The sequence below is a fragment of the Lygodium microphyllum genome, chromosome 25, assembly GCF_053477565.2.
Source record: "Lygodium microphyllum isolate KBCC chromosome 25, Lygodium_microphyllum_v1.1.10, whole genome shotgun sequence".
Taxonomy (NCBI): Eukaryota; Viridiplantae; Streptophyta; class Polypodiopsida; order Schizaeales; family Lygodiaceae; genus Lygodium; species Lygodium microphyllum.
In genome coordinates, this window is record NC_141159.1 from 32,030,818 (window position 1) to 32,046,830 (window position 16,013).

The 16,013-nt window shown below is 47.2% G+C and overlaps 1 protein-coding gene across 1 annotated transcript in view; it reads left to right on the forward strand.

Moving 5' to 3' along the window:
- COQ3 (coenzyme Q 3) overlaps positions 1-16,013 on the forward strand; it is a 166,977-nt gene that overhangs the window by 51,883 nt on the left and 99,081 nt on the right. Inside the window, exons 2-4 of the mRNA XM_087666449.1 lie at positions 3,168-3,257; positions 3,418-3,496; positions 3,578-3,655. Of these exons, the coding sequence (XP_087522575.1) occupies positions 3,168-3,257; positions 3,418-3,496; positions 3,578-3,655 (247 nt within the window). The remainder of the gene's footprint in view (positions 1-3,167; positions 3,258-3,417; positions 3,497-3,577; positions 3,656-16,013) is intronic.

Here is a 16,013-nt window from a genome sequence, read left to right on the forward strand (position 1 = left end):
GATTCATACGCTCTGCAACGCCATTTTGGGGTGGATTATGAGAGGCACTCAGCTCCCTCTTTATCCCTTTGCTGTCACAAAATGCCTCAAAGGCCTTGGACACATATTCCCCACCATTGTCAAAGTGAAGACACTTGAGTGTCTTATCAGTTTGATTTTCAACCAATGCCAATAAATTTTTAAACTTGTTAAGCACTTCATCCTTGCTATGAATAGGGTAAACCCATACCTTTCGTGTAGCATCATCAACAACTGTGACAAAAAATTTCTTTCCCTCTAAAGATAATCCTGGCATTTGACATACATCGGAATGTACTAACTCTAAAGGAGAAGATTTCAACGAAAGAGACTTTTTATGAGACATCTGTGCATGTTTACCATAAACACAATGATCACAATGCTTAAAATCAGCATAATGAAGACAAGGCAAGTAACCTGAATGAAAGAGCAGTTTCATTCTAGTTTGACTCATGTGTCCCAATTGGCCATGCCACAAAGAAACACTCGGTTGCTCGGTCACGACAACAACATGATCACTCACACTAGATACATGGAGAGAATACAAGGTATCACTTTTACACCCTCTGGCAATCACTCTAGATCCCTTATAGATTTTCCATTTTCCATCACTAAAGGTGGTATGAAATCCATTGTTATCTAGCTGCCCTGTGCTAATCAAGCTCTTCTTGAGCTGAGGTACATGCTGTACATGCTGAAGTGTGAAGGCAAAACCATGCTGAAACTGCAACTGCACACTGCCAATACCTGCAATGTCACATGCATAGTTGTTCCCAAGATGGACAACACCATGTCTACCCCGTGTATAGGCAGAGAACCACTCATGATGAGGGGTGACATAAAAGGAAGCACCTGAATCGAGAATCCAGGTATGCATGTTATCATCTGTGTTTGCAAGTAAAGCATGTACACCAAAGTATGAAGAGACAAAGAGCACGTCATTCCCACTATCACGGTCATGAGTGACTACATTCACCTCTTCAAACTTGACACTGCTTTTCTTAGATTGACTCTTTGCCACAATGATGGCATTGAACATCTTTGCCACGTGATTTACTGCGTCCCTTGCTATCAGATTTGCCTTTCTGTTGTGATGTGCCCCTAGTATGCAAAGCACTTGAAGACTTACTTGATGCATTGTTTTGCGATTCAATCGCATTAGAATTGCTCATAGCAATCCTGAATGTATCGCAACTCTTTGGAAGAGTGTAAAGCAAGAACATAGCCTTAAATTCTTCATCAATCAAGAACTTCAAGGCAACAAGCTAGCTGAAGATGGAGTTAAACTCACTCAAGTGAGTAGACATTGTTGTATCCTCTTTTATAGGCAAATCCATAAGCTTTTTCAGCCAATACACTTTACTTGCAGCACTCTTCTGTGCATATAGTTCTTCCAGTCGAGTCCAAATAGTATATGCAGAATCCAAACCTTCAATGTTAAACAGCAAGGCATCAGAAATCGATAGCTCGATGTTTGAGCGTGCAAGCTCATTTAACTCATCCCAATCTTCTTGTTCCATGTTTGCGGGCTTTGCTCCTTTGGGCTTAATCGACTTTGCCCGCTACTTTTGCGACAAGATATTGTAGCACTGTTTTTGTCGGACTGCAAAATTATGTGCTCCTTCAAGCTTCTTAATGTGCATGAGATTACTGCTGTCATTGCTGCCAGCCATGATTTTTAGCCCAAATGTGACTAAAAAATTCAGCAAATGCAGGCCCAAGCTGTCACATAAGTGACCAAGGTACAAACAAGTACCAACCAGCAATAAATGACCACGTAGAAGCAGAAATTTCAGATCTATAAGTAAAATTTCAGAAGCACCAAACCATGTGCTACAACATTCCACAACTGATTGCAGTTGTTCCAAGGGCAAATGCATCACATTACATGAGAAATCCCAAATTTTAGCTGCAATTTCTGTTGTATATGTATCCATGGGCATAAAATTTGACAGTCACGGTCAAAAGCCCCAAAATTTTTTGTTCTCACAGCATCAACCATACATCTCCATTGTCTCTAACATGCATAGAACATGCCAATTTTGCCAAAATAGAGCGATTTCAGCAAAATCCCCAAATTTCATTGACCGATTTGTCCCGATTGCATTAATACATGTTCTCAAAAGCATAAAATGGGCAAAATTGGTAAAATTTCACAAAATTTTTCAAAAGCCCCAAATTTCTCAAGTCCAAATGTGCACCAATGTTAGCCAATTTGACTCAACTGAACAGAATTTTACCAATACGATAAAAGCCCCAAAATTTATCGGTCCAATGTTGAGAAATTTCACTCAGATGAGCAAAAATTCAATAATTTTGGCAAAATCCCCAATTCAAATGCGCTCAATGTCTGCAATTTTTGACACAGATGCCTCAATTTTGCATGAACAACACTCAATCTAGAAAAGCCCCAAATATTTGGGCCTAAATTGCACAAAAAATTGGAAGCTGTGTCTCCCGCATGAATCCTCGATAGGGGAAGAGGAATTTAAGAAAATTTGAAGGGAAAAAAAAAATAGATGATGGAGATAGCTCTGAACCTTGAGGTTACAACTGTGGAAGTGAGTCTAGTTCCACTGAAACTTGAGCCTTTTAATTCTTTTTCGATTCTATCTCAATTGTGTAGGTTTCTTCACAGATGAGAGACTGGGTTTGGGTTAAGCTAATTAAATTCAAGCTTGGGTACTAGCTTAATCATGCTTGACCTCGAACATGCATTCAACTCAATTATGCCTAAGCATGAGCACCGATTTAAGTCAAACATGAGCTTGGGTGTTAATTCAAATCCAATCCAGGATTAATCAGAATCAGCAATTCTTTCCACAGAATCAGGCATGTTGCAATTAATTGGTGAGTGAACGAGGCATTTTTGCATGACTCCTGCACAATTTCTGTGCCTGCAAATCTGACCAAACATATGCATAGCATGGTCATCTGCTAGATTCTGCTAGTCCTGTTATTGGCTGAACTAGAGAGTAGGTGTGTGCGAGTTAAAATAGAGAACAGGGAGGTCTTTGATAATTACAGAAGGGCTTTATTTTATGCAAAGAGGTTCTTTATGATACTAGTTTGCAAAAAAAGGATGGTTGTTTGTACTTAAATGGTTTTAACAATGCCAATGAAATTTTGAGAAGATTGTGTCTATGCAGGTGGGACATTGATGGACCTTTTAGGCCACTCCACTTGATGAATCCTGTGCGTTTATCTTTTATTCGTTCCGCCTTATGTCGTCAATTCAAGTGAGGAAGGTTCTCAATTAGGCCATTGTGTCAAGCAAAACAGATTTTATTGTCAAGTTTGGTTCTCAATTAGGCCATTGTCTCAAGCAAAACAGATTTTATTGTCAAGTCTGGTTTGTAGTGATGTGCCTCTCTCAATCACTGTGTTATGTTTTTTCAGAAGAGATGTTGACTGCCCCCGACCTTTGGAAGGATTGACTATTGTGGATGTTGGATGTGGTGGAGGGCTCTTGTGTGAAGTAAGCTATGGTTAGTCTTTTTGCCAATTATTATCTTTATTTCCATGCTGTTCTCATTCTGTTGTTTTAAAATGTTTCCAGCCTTTAGCAAGGATGGGAGGTCGGGTGATAGGGATTGATGCAGCTGAGAAAAATATAATGGTGGCGACAGCTCATTCTGTATGTCCTTTCTAAACTGTGTCGATAGAGTCCTTTGGTTCAAGTGTATTGATCGATTGCTTGAGTACTTAAAGATTTGGTTGTAAGGTAAGTGCTTCTGTTAACGATTAAAATGCATAGCATTTTATATGGTGGGATATTTGGAGGCAATAACTTCAAGTATGAGCATTGGAACATGCTTCCTTTTCCAAAGTATTGGCATAGTGTCACAATATACTGTCTTGTGGTGACATTGTGTATGCATGTTTGCTTGCCCGCAGCATCTGTCATGCTTAATTTGATTTATTCTACCGATTCTGCCATTGAATCAAGGTCACAGCTACTCTTAACTGCTAAAATAAGTTAGTAGAATTTTAAGTTCTTAAGAAACAATTTATGCTATCATGTTTATCCTTGTGGATATAAACTTGTCATGTCTCAAAGGTTATGAACTATTCAAGTGATGATGAAGCAAAGTTCAGAATAAACAAGTTGATGCCCAGTATGAGGTGGCTGCTTTGTGGTTGATGGCTAGCTTGTGCTCCTGAGTGTAGACAAACTGGTGGCTGATAATGTCATGTAATGGGCACCGATTTCAACAAAGGGATCTGCGAGCCATTCTGTTAACAACACATATTGGTGTTTATTTAGGGGGTTGGATAAGCTTGCATGCAATCTGAGTAAATACACATTCTACAGATATTATGCACATATCTGGTAGCATTTGTTAGTGAGTGCTTGGGGATCACTTGCAAAAAGATGATAGGGCTTGTGTTGGAAACAGTAGAGTGTACGACAAACACTAGCAGTGAATGAACTCAGAAACTCAGAGAATGAATGATGATGAAGGAAATACAATGAATGACCTTAGGCCTTTGTATCTCTAGGACCAGGGCTGAGGTGAGCCAATGAATCCATGATGCTTGAGTGACTCAATATGACTGCACTACCCTGGCTGATGAAGGGTGGCAGCACATGTGGTAGGGTTGTGGAGGGAGTGAAATGTAGTCCTCCGGGCATCAAAATGTCAATGGAGACTCCAGGCAGCAGGAGGATTAATGTGGATAGCAGTGAAGGGAATGAAATGCAGTGGAGGGAATGATGTGGGCCGCAAAATGTGGAAGAAGACTCCGGAATGAAAAGGTTGATGGAGAAGGGAGAACACTTATAAAAGAGGAGCGGAAGGAATGATAATGCTTGTGAGAGTGATTATAGAGAGAGTGTAGATGGATTCCCACAACATGTCCTTTTATAGTATTTTTTGGGAATTTGTCCTATTGAATAAATGCTTTTCTTGTAAAAATATTTTGGGGGTTGTTTCAATGGAGTAGAATTAGGCATTAATGCATGATAATTTTCTGTTGATGCATGCATTGGCGGCTCAACAACCCCTCTTAGGCCAAAACAAGTCAGGCCAAAACGAGTCAAAGGGGAGTGAGAGTTATGCAGAGCCCTCTTTTAAGGGTGGAAAAAAATTCAAAGGCAAGAAATAGAGAGTAGGATCCTGATAAAGAACAATTATGTGGCTAAGGTGTTAGTGGCAAAGATAGTTGGTAACCAAGTGTCAAAAATGGGCGTAGTGATGAAAGCGTAGAAGACTGTTGTAATAGATTGCACAACATCAAAGATATGCATGGGAAATGGAATCCATATACCAAGTCATGAGACAATTTTGTACAATAGTGAGTCGTCGGCTATGTGAGCAGTGGCATTGCTCTCTCTCTCTTCAAGAAGATCTGCTGTGGAAGTCTGCAACTGATAATTGAGTGAGAAGGAAGGAGCCTAGGCCATAAATAGACCAGAACACAGGAAAAGATGCAAGTAAATAAAATAATAATAGGTTGGCCATAAAAATAGTGGCTAAATCCTTAAAAACAGACGTCAGAAAAATGCACAAAATAAACTCTTGTGCTTCGCCCACTAAGCCATACCCATACTCATGAGCTGACTAGTTTGCTAACATGAGGATGGAATGCAGCCCATAATAATTGGAAAAAGCAAGAATGAAAGCAGCACCAGTATTATAGTTGGAAACTTAAAAGGATAACGGTAGCCCAAGTGATAGCTGAAGGTGTGCCAAAAACTTGACTTTTGGAGAAAAGCTGTTGAGCTAAAACACACTTTCCAGCTGATTAGCATTCTTAAACAGCCCCAAAACACACTTAATTAATGAAAAACCCTAAAAAGGGGAATGGTTCGAGAGAGTTTCAACGGTCTCCCAAAAACCCTAATTTTTGGGGCACCCTTCTACATCTATAAATAGACAAGCTGCCCCCATTCAGCATCATTCCGTCTATGCAGGTTTCATACTCTCCAGTGCAGATTGCAGCCATCAGTCTACCTCCACGTGGCTGTCCGACCTTTATGACTGCTGCCACCTCTCCCTGCAGCCTCGCAGTGCCCTGGCGCCTTCCTCAAGGCTGTCGCCCACTGTCTGGCGCCCTCCCTCCTGCGGGTTTGGCCTCGTTCCTCATCGCCAGCACCTCCACCCTCATCTGCTCTCTACGTTTGCAGCTTCTGGTTGTTGGTGACAGTAGGCAGCCCTCCTCCTCCATCAGGCGCCCTTCAGCAACCTGTGTTTTGGTCCTCCACTACCAGGCGACTGCTGGTTGATGCTCTCCTCCATCAGGCGACACTCTGCTGGTTGATGCTCTCCTCCATCAGGCGACACTCTATCTACTGCGTTTTCAACTTTCTGGGGCCGCCCTCTTCCCTCTGCATCCTCTACTACTTGCGTTTGGTTCTCTAGTAGCCTTTGGTACCATCGTTTTTCAGTTCCTCTACTTTCTCACTCTAACTAGTGGTCACAGACTTGGGATCCGTCTTCGGTGGACGTCACACTCCGACATTGCTTTGCCCTTGAGCACACTGTACACTGTTACATTCATTTACAACATTCATTCACTTCAAAGTTGTGTTCTCTCTCTCCCTTCTTCTGTTTGTGTGTGAGTTTCTATGTTTGAGTTTTGAGTTTTGCATTTAGGGTTGGAGTTTTGCTCTCTGTGTCTGCGTCTGTCTCTTTGTGTTTCTATCGTGGTTGTACACTCTGTGTGTCCTCAGTGCAAATCCTAGCAGTTTTCTTCACATGGTATTAGAGCCGATGCTCTTGTAAAGAGTATCTTGTGGATATTGTGGAGAGTTAGTCTTTGTGTGAGGCACACAATACAACTCGTAACTGAATCACAATGTCTCAGACATCTTCTTCTCCAGTTCCTATGATGTCCTATCAGGCTTCTCCATCACTGGAGGCCCTGAGACGGCATTATGGACTCGGTGAGGAGGATGACACTCCACTTTCACCTTTACCTTCTTTTTCTACTTCTATTCCAGATTTCACTAACATGACCGAGGAGGACTTTGAGGAGTACTATCACAAGTACGGTGATGTTTACATCTCTCCTACCAATTTTGCTACCACATTCAAACCGGTTGGTGAGGCTGGCAACCTCTTTGATCATGGAGGACATACAGTATTCGGAACGTCTGGCAATCCATCTTCATCATCTCAGCTAGGTCCAATGTCAGGTTTGTACAATCCTTTTGAGTTGCATGAATCAAAACCCTCACTTGTTTCTTCTTTTGAGGTACAAGATCTGAATGACTTTATGTATGTGAACTTTAATAGAGGGGGATTCATGAAGGAGACGGAATTGAGGTACATCTACAACTTTTGTTTCATTTGAGCATGTCACACACACTTCTCACTTCCGTCCCATTCCACCCTCTTCTATATCACACCTCTCATCATCTTTCCAAAACCTCGGATTACACTCCACATTTGCATCACACACCCTAGGGGTTGGATCTTTCATCTCTGCTCCTAGCACCTTCTCCTTCTCTACCCCATTCTCTACCTCTTTGCGCCATGGTACTTCATTAGGGGGAATGCCACCCTTTAACACAGTGCCTCTTACCTTTCAACAAATGAGCACACTCACAGCACCTGGGACGACTGTGACGGGCATCCCTCTCACTATCCCCAGCTTCACATCTCACATGACCACTCAAATGTAGGGGTTTCCATCCTTAGCTTATGATGTGTCTTCATACTCTCCTTGGGTTACACTTACGCAGGGATTCCCATCTTTTGCTCAACGTGTTTCCATTCCACCTCCTTGGGTTACTCATGTGGCTACCATGCCCATGCCTAGTCAGCCCATCCCTACCTATGGATCCACCTTGCACACTACCCACATGCTTGGTGGGCACTCTGGAGACTGGGGCCCATTCCCAAGTGTACTCCACTCCCCCATCCTACCCACACTACACTATTCATCTCCGAGCACTACCACTCTTGTTGCAATGGCCAAGAATGCCTTCATGGATAAGACACGTTTGAACGGGTCAAATTTCACCACTTGGTCAAATTTCATACAACAAGTGCTTGAGTCTTAGGGTCTTTGGGACCTTGTCATTGGTCTAGAGTCTATACCGCTCACCCTGACTACATCCGTCAATGGAGAGCTTGCAATGCCATAGCCAATGTTGAGCTAATACAGGGATTGCTTCTTGAGTTTCACTCTTAGTTGTAGCACTTTTCGCTCGTGTCAGAGCGTTCGAGTCACCTTCTCGACCGCTATGCGGCTTGAGATCATACTCAGCACATCAATCTCGACTTTGAGCTTCAAGAGTTCTCTATTAAGGAAGGGGATGATCTGAAAGTTAAGCTGATTGAATATAGGCGGTTACTTGCTGAGTTTGCCACTGCTGGCTCTCCAAACTCGGATGACAATCAGGTTACATTCTTCTTGAATAAGTTGCATGAGAAGTACTTCAATTTCATTCAACACATCATCTTCCAACCTCGATTGCCAACCTTCTATGAGTTTGAGTGCTAGTTCTTGCGTTACACGAGGCTGCATGATCAAGTCCACAAGAAATCCTCATCACAGACTTATTTAGAGTAGAGAGGGTTGGTTTCCTCTTCTTCGGGAAGAGAAACCACCAGTGGCAAGAACTCGCAAGATTCGAAGGCAAGCCAATCAAAGGGTGACTCCTCTTCCTTAGATGGAACCAAAGAATCTAGACCTATCTGGCAGAAACTTCCTAAGAAAAACCGGTTTTACACACATTGCCAGAAAGTAGGCCATGTGGACAAGGAGTGTCGCTCCTAGGCCCACAGTCTTCTACCTAAAAAGCCTTAGCAGATAGTTGCGATTGCACAGTCCAGTGGGGCTACGCCTTCCGCTCTTGCTTCATCTGCTCCTTCAGCACCCATTGTTGCTGTTGGACTTGTGGCTCGAGTATAGTCTCAACAGCCCATCTCTTTCACTACCCTTGAGGGATTGCTGATTGGTCTGCAGGTTTCGATCCCGTTGCACTTCATGTTGGGAATAAAGGCCCTCGTGCCTTGTAATGTGCTCGGGTGTGAATACACCCTTAGCACTTGTACTTTCATATATATATATATCTATCTAAAAACCTAAAGTGGTACACTCGTCATTGTGCCCAAAAAGACCGTGCTCACTCTCACTCTCTCTTTGCTGCTAACAATCCCTGTGTGTCTCGATCCTCGTGCTCGCCCGTCACTACAAATTGGTATCAGAGCTGTAGTTAAGGTGTTCGCGCTTCTCGAAGTCCGTGTAGGTCAACATGTCATGTTTCCGCCAGGCGACAGTTCCAGGTTGCAGGCGTAGGTTAAAAACGTCACCTCCTGGTCAAGCTCAGTTACATGGCTGCAGGCACAGGTCAGATGACGTCATATATGGTCAAACACAGGTCACGCGATTAGGTGACAAGTTGGTGATGGGGCAAGCGACAAACATAGGCGACGACCAGGACGACTTGCACCAGTTGTAGCAACACGATACGGAAGCTGGAGGCAACGGATTTCTTTGCGTGACGGGACCGGAGAGCTTCCGCGTGACGGGTGACAGGTTTCGTTCCAGAAGGTCAATGACCCATTTTTTTTTTCAGTTTACTGTTGCTTATTTTCACCTCTCTACCAGGTGTTCACACATAGAAGCACAGAGTGCAAATCTCTGCAAATCTGTCTCTTAAAATTTGGGGCTTTTCCCAAATTTGGTGCTTGACACACATTGTGTAGTGATCTCTGGACCAAAAATTGCAGACATTGAATGCATAGGCCTCAGAAATTTTTGGGGATTCTCAAATCCGTGAAATTTTTTTTCTTGGATGAGTCAATTTCACTGAAATTTGTGCAATCTTGGCTCGAAAATTTGGGGCTTTTCTTGGGTTTGGGGATTGTGATGTAGGACAATACAATTTGCCTCAGAAATTGCAGGAATTTGTTAGATTTTGTCTCCGAAATTTGGGGCTTTTCATGGACATGCAAAAATTGGGCTGAAACTTACCCAATTTCTCGACATTGATGCACATTGGACCCTATGCAATTTGCGGCTTTTGCAGTTTGGGCAAAATTTGTGCGCCATTTGGTCATTTTATGTACATGCAGGTTTAATTCCATGCAATTTGGACATCTAGCACTCGAAAAATTTGGGGATTTTACTGAAATTGCTCTATTTTGGCAAAATTGGCTTGTTCTATGCATGACAGAGACAATGTAGATGTGTGGTTAATGCTTTGAGCACAAAACTTTGGGGCTTTTGACCGTGCGTGTTGAATTTTATGCTCGTGGGTACATGTACCACAGAAATTGCAGCTAACATTTGGGACTTCTCATGTAATGTGATGCATTTGCTCTTGGAACAACTGTAATCAGTTGTGGAATGCTGTAGCACATGGTTTGGTGCTTCTGAAAATTTACTTATAGATCTGAAATTTCTGCTTCTATGTGGTCATTTATTGCTGGTTGATACTTGTTTGTACCTTGGTCACTTGTGTGACAGCCTGGGCCTGCATTTGCTGAATTTTTTGGTCACATTTGGGCTGAAAATCATGGCTGGCAGAAATGATAGCAGTAATCTCATGCACATTAAGAAGCTTGAAGGAGCACATAATTTTGCAGTCCGGCAAAAACAGTGCTACAATATCTTGTTGCAAAAGTAGCAAGCAAAGTCGATTAAGACCAAAGGGGCAAAGCCCGCAAATATGGAACAAGAAGATTGGGATGAGTTAAATGAGCTTGCATGCTCAAACATCGAGCTATCGATTTCTGATGCCTTGCTGTTTAACATTGAAGATTTGGATTTTGCATATGCTATTTGGACTCGAATGGAAGAACTGTATGCACAGAAGAGTGTTGCAAGTAAAGTGTATTGGTTGAAAAAGCTTATGGATTTGCGTATGAAAGAGGGTACAACAATGTCTACTCAGTTCCGCCTACACGTCGCGCTGCTATCCCCCTGCCCGACTACGCGCCATTCGATTGGTCGCCCGTCCGATCGCGCCTTCCGTTTCGTCTCGCCCACTGTCTGACATTCGCACCATTCAACTGGTCGTGGTTGCTGTCCGACTGTCCTGCACGTTGCCAGACTGATCATGGCCGTCTTAGCACTGCTCATGCCTCTCTGTTTGGCTCGCGCGCCCTTGCCCCCAAGGTGTGTAACGGCTGCGTGTTCCCCCTCTTGCCTGGCTATCCCCCGGGTTGACCGTTTGTTTTCCCCCCCCCCCCTCCCCCCCCCCCCCCCCCCCCCCCCCCCTCCGAGTGTTGCCGTGACGGGAGGCCTGGCCCGCGATCAGTCTGCAACACCACTACCATTTGAAAACAAAACCACCCCCCCTCCCCTCCCCTCCCCCCCCCCCCCCACCCCGAGTGCCGCGGTGACGGGAGGCCTGGCCCACGATTAGTCTGCAACACCACCACCATTTGAAAACAAAACAAACCCCCCCGGCCCCCCCCTTCTTCCCTTCCCCTCCAGTTGCTTTCTTCCCCTGTAGCAACTCCCCATTCAATGGCACAACAGCGCGATAGGTAGGTTCTCCCAGTAGGGACGGGCAATGGAAACCTTTGGTCAGACGCCGGTGTACTCACCGAGTGCCCCCCAGTCGAACACCTTGCGCGTAGTCCTCTCTGAGGAGCAGCTCTTAGCCATCCGAGCTAAGGAGCTAGAACTAATGGAAACAACAATCTATGGTCAGGTAGTAGGACATTCCCCAGCTAGGGCCCAGCTTCGGGACTGGCTCCACTCCATGCTGAGCATCGGCTCGGCGCAGATCATGGAGGCGGTCCTGTTGGGCCAAGGGATCTTCATGGTCCGCCTCAGTTCGGCAGACGCAGCTCGCGAGCTACTTGCCAGTTCACCTTATGCATCCACGAAGGGGGTCATATACATGGTCCCTTGGTATAGTGGCTTCACGGTGGAGGCGTTTGCACTCCACAACAGGTTTCTTCGGCACCCGGTCACCCTCTTCCCCGGCCTAGCGATTCAGTACCGCCAGTTAGTGGAAGACTTCGGGAGGCTCTTCGGCACTGTCCTTCCCGCGTCCTTCGTGGATGCAGTGACAGCGGCAGGGGTCCCAAAGGTACGGGTGGCAGTGAAGGAGGTCAAGAATATCCCACAATTCCTAGAGATTGAGGCAGGTGGGCATTCCTTTAGGCAGCAGGTCATTGTGACTGGGCAACCAGGGCAGTGCTTGCGCTGCCACGACTTTGGGCATCATGCAGCAGTTTGCACACGGTTTGGAGCCAAGGCGGCTCCGCCTATAGGTCCGTAGGTGGACGCTGACGGTTTCACAAGGGTCCAGAGGCGACAAAGAGGGAGACGGCAAGGGGGGGCGCAGCCAGCCCCTCAAGCCCAGCCTCGTCAGGAGGGTGATGGCGGATGAGCGTCCCCCTCTCGACAGAGCACTCCATAGCCCCCCTTGCTCGCTCCACCCGGCAGGACCGATCCCCCCCATTTTATCCACATGAGCCACAGACTGCCTCACCGAAGCCCCCACAGGCCCCTCAGTCCCCCCCTCCCCCCCTCCCCCCCCCCATCCCATCCCCCCTCTCCCTCCATTGACCATGGCCCACAGCCTCCCCTTGCCTTGCCAGGGCTACCACCCCCTCCCCACATCCACTATGTATCTCTAGCCATTCCACCATAGCGCGATCCAATCCACCCCCATCCTGCGCCCCCCCCGAGCACTCCCCCTGATCCGCACCCAGGTCAGGTGAGCCCCCCCAGACCCACTCCCCCTCCTCCCACATGAGGTGATGAGCCACACATACCTACCTCCTGTGCACACCAGTAGTCCCCCCCCCCCCCCCCCCGTCCACACAGCCACCGGCTCATCTGCCCCTGTCACCCGCCTTACTTTCCCAAGACAGGCACAGCTGCTGCCACGAGTTTTTTCGCAGTGGCCCATGGTCTTACCTGCGAGTTGCGGAGCGCGGAGAGTTCCCACTACCTCTAGACGTGGGGATCTTCGCGGTTCGTAAGTCAAGGAGGGGCAAGGTCCACCTACTAGCACCACTGGATGGACCAAACTACGCTTTCTTTTTCCAGTCATCCTTCTTAGAGGAGTGGACGACTACACAGATTGAGGAGGAATTGAAGAGTTAGGTGGCAGATCATATCTCCCAGTGGATGGGAGATGGACTAGCACTGTTCGCACAACAGTGGCTAGGTTGCATGATGGACATTAATTGGTGGGCTGGCTCCGACGTCCCTCATTTGAGCATTATCTTTCGAGCCCCTCCCACAGTCGGGAGCGCTGAGGGATGTGATTGCGTGGCCTCCGGCACAGGCGGCCCGCTTCTACCAGTGTACAGAGTCTCGGTTTTCAGCATGGCTAATAGATGCATTGATAGTACCACCTGGAGCATCTATCACCCCTATGGTTCGGCCGAGGGCCACCATGGGGGACTGGAGCTCACCATCCAGAACAGCGGCAAAACGTACCTGCACGCTTTGTAGTCTCTCTTCCTCATCTGCAGCTTCCATGCCGAATAGATGCCTGTTCGGTCAGTCACAAGTTTCCCCATGAGCCTACACCTTGCATCCTGGAATGTGAACAGTCTCCACTACAGTGGGGCACGCGGCTCGAGGAAGTTGATTGTCCGACAAGAGGTGCAGCCTGCCCTTGTCGGACGGATAGACATCTTGCTACGGCAGGAGCACAAGCTCACCCTCACCTAGGCTCAGCGGGTTGGGAAGGTACTGCCAGGCAGCTCGCATACTTATTGGGAGCAAGCCATAGGTGTCCACGGCAGGAGCGGAGGCGTATGCACATCTATTGGTCCGAGTCTCACCACTTGTGTATGAGACCACGGGACGATAGTGGTAGGAAGGGCTCTATGGATCAGACTGGATATTGGGGACTCGTGTGTTGGAGTCCTCAATGTCTATGCCCCTACGGAGGTTAGGGCACACAACAGGTTTTGGGGGGAAATTGTAAATGGACTCTTGGATTGTCGGAGGAGATTTCAACAATCTGGAGGCTTTGGAGGACCAGCAAGCAGGGGAAGAAACTACCAGGGCATGGCTGGGGAGGAGCAGGAGGCATGGGAAGTCTTTTTGCTTGCAGTCGGAGCACGGGATGCCTGGAAAGACCCTGCCTTCCATAGGAGGGAGAGGTCGTTGGACTTTTCTTGGGGATACAGGTGACTAGGCGGAGCCTTGCTGGAGTCGTTGGACAGGTTTTATGTGGGAGAGTGGGGAGGTTCCCGCGGAGGCCAGATTGAGTAGTTGGCAGGTACCACACTATCCGATCACTACCCGGTTCTCCTGGCACTTGATCCCCCAGCATCCGCCCTAGATACACGATCCTGTCGGATCCCTGACTCGATCTACAGGAGGGAGGAGGTGTCGAGACATATAGAGCAGATCTGGACCAGAGAGTGGGTGAGGAGGGACAGGATAGTAGAGGAGGTCGCAGAGGTCCTAGCCGAGTCAAGCAGAATTTGCCAAGAGGTAGCCCTACAGGCCAGGCAACAGTGCTGGGAGGAGGAGAAAGCACTCCGGTGGGACTTGGTAGCTACGCAGAGATTGTTGCAGGAGGCACTAGGGGACCCCATGCTCCACGCACAGGAGGTGCGCGCGCGTGCAACCATTGCTGGCCTAGAGGACAGGCGCTTGGAGTTCTCTTTCCGCAATTCAGCAGCCTTTTGGGCGTGGAAGGGAGACACGATGTGCAAGGAGTTCTTCTAGGTGCACCAGCCCAGCACCGCAGGAGAGCAGATACGCAGCCTTAGGGACCGGTATGGGAGGACCCGTTCTAGCCTTGATGAGGTGATGGAGATTGCCACCGACTATTACACATGCCTCTTCCAGCAGGAGACAGCTTCAATTAGAGGAAAGAGATGCAGACAACAAGTATGGGATCACATCTTGTCCCTCGTCACAGAGGAGATAGGACACGCCCTCCTAGTCCCCTTCACAGAGAAGGAACTAGAGGAGGCTTTCCATACACAGGATGGGCAAAAATGCCCGGTGGAGGATGGCCTCTCTAAGGCCTTCTTCACTACATACTGGGAGGTGGTGAAGGATCCCCTACTGAGGACTTTCTAGGAGATATTCACCTCAGGACAGATGCCAGGGAGGCAATCGACAGGCCTTATCAGTCTCCTCCCCAAAGGGGGAGACCGGTTGGAGCTATCCCAGTGGAGACCGATCACCTTATTGTCAGTGGCCTATAAGGCTTTGGCAAAGATGATTGGTAGACGATTACGCCATGTGCTTCCAGACATCATTCATGACACACAGACAGGTTTGTCTAGGATAGGAGCATCCTAGACAATGTATTTACATTCTTTGAGGCGATAGAGTGGGCTCAGCTCAGTGGGCAAAGACTAGCAGTACTACTATTGGACTTCGAGAAAGCCTATGACAGGGTGGAGAGGGATTTCCTAGAGGGTACCATGGTGAAGTTAGGATTTCCCCACGCTTGGATTCGCGGGGTCTCCGGCTTGTACAGATCAGCCACCAGCAGGATTCTCATAGGCGGAAGGCGAGGGGAGGAGGTCCGGATGGAGAGATCGGTCCGACAAGGCTGCCCCCTGGCCCCATACCTGTTCCTATTTGTCGCAGAGGCGAGAGGCGATGTCCCACTTCCTCAGGTCATGTGTGAGTGGACTACGCGGCCTCCGACTTCCAGTGAGAGAGGAGACTGAGTTGTTAGACTCAGAGTACGTAGATGACACAGGACTCTACATAGAGGATGATGAGGTGATGCTGGAAAGAATGAGGTTGGCTCTTGAGGTGTTTTGTGTTGTAGCGAGCGCGAAAATCAACTGGCGAAAGTCGGTTGGCTTCCTCACAGACCCGGACTTTAGCACGGAGTGGGGAGTCCACTTGGGATTTAGATGGGTGAGCAGAGGGCAGACCGTCCGATACCTAGGGTTCCAGGTGGAACTTGATATCACTCCTGCCGAGCAGTTGCTTCCTATTCTAGAGTCTATTAGGAGGAAACAGACCTATTGGAGCACGGCTCGCCTCTCACTAGCCAGTTGAGCCCTGGTGGTTAACGAGGTTCTCCTAGCGACGGCCTGGTACATCGCCTCGTGTTGGTGTTTCTCCTCATCGTGCGTAGG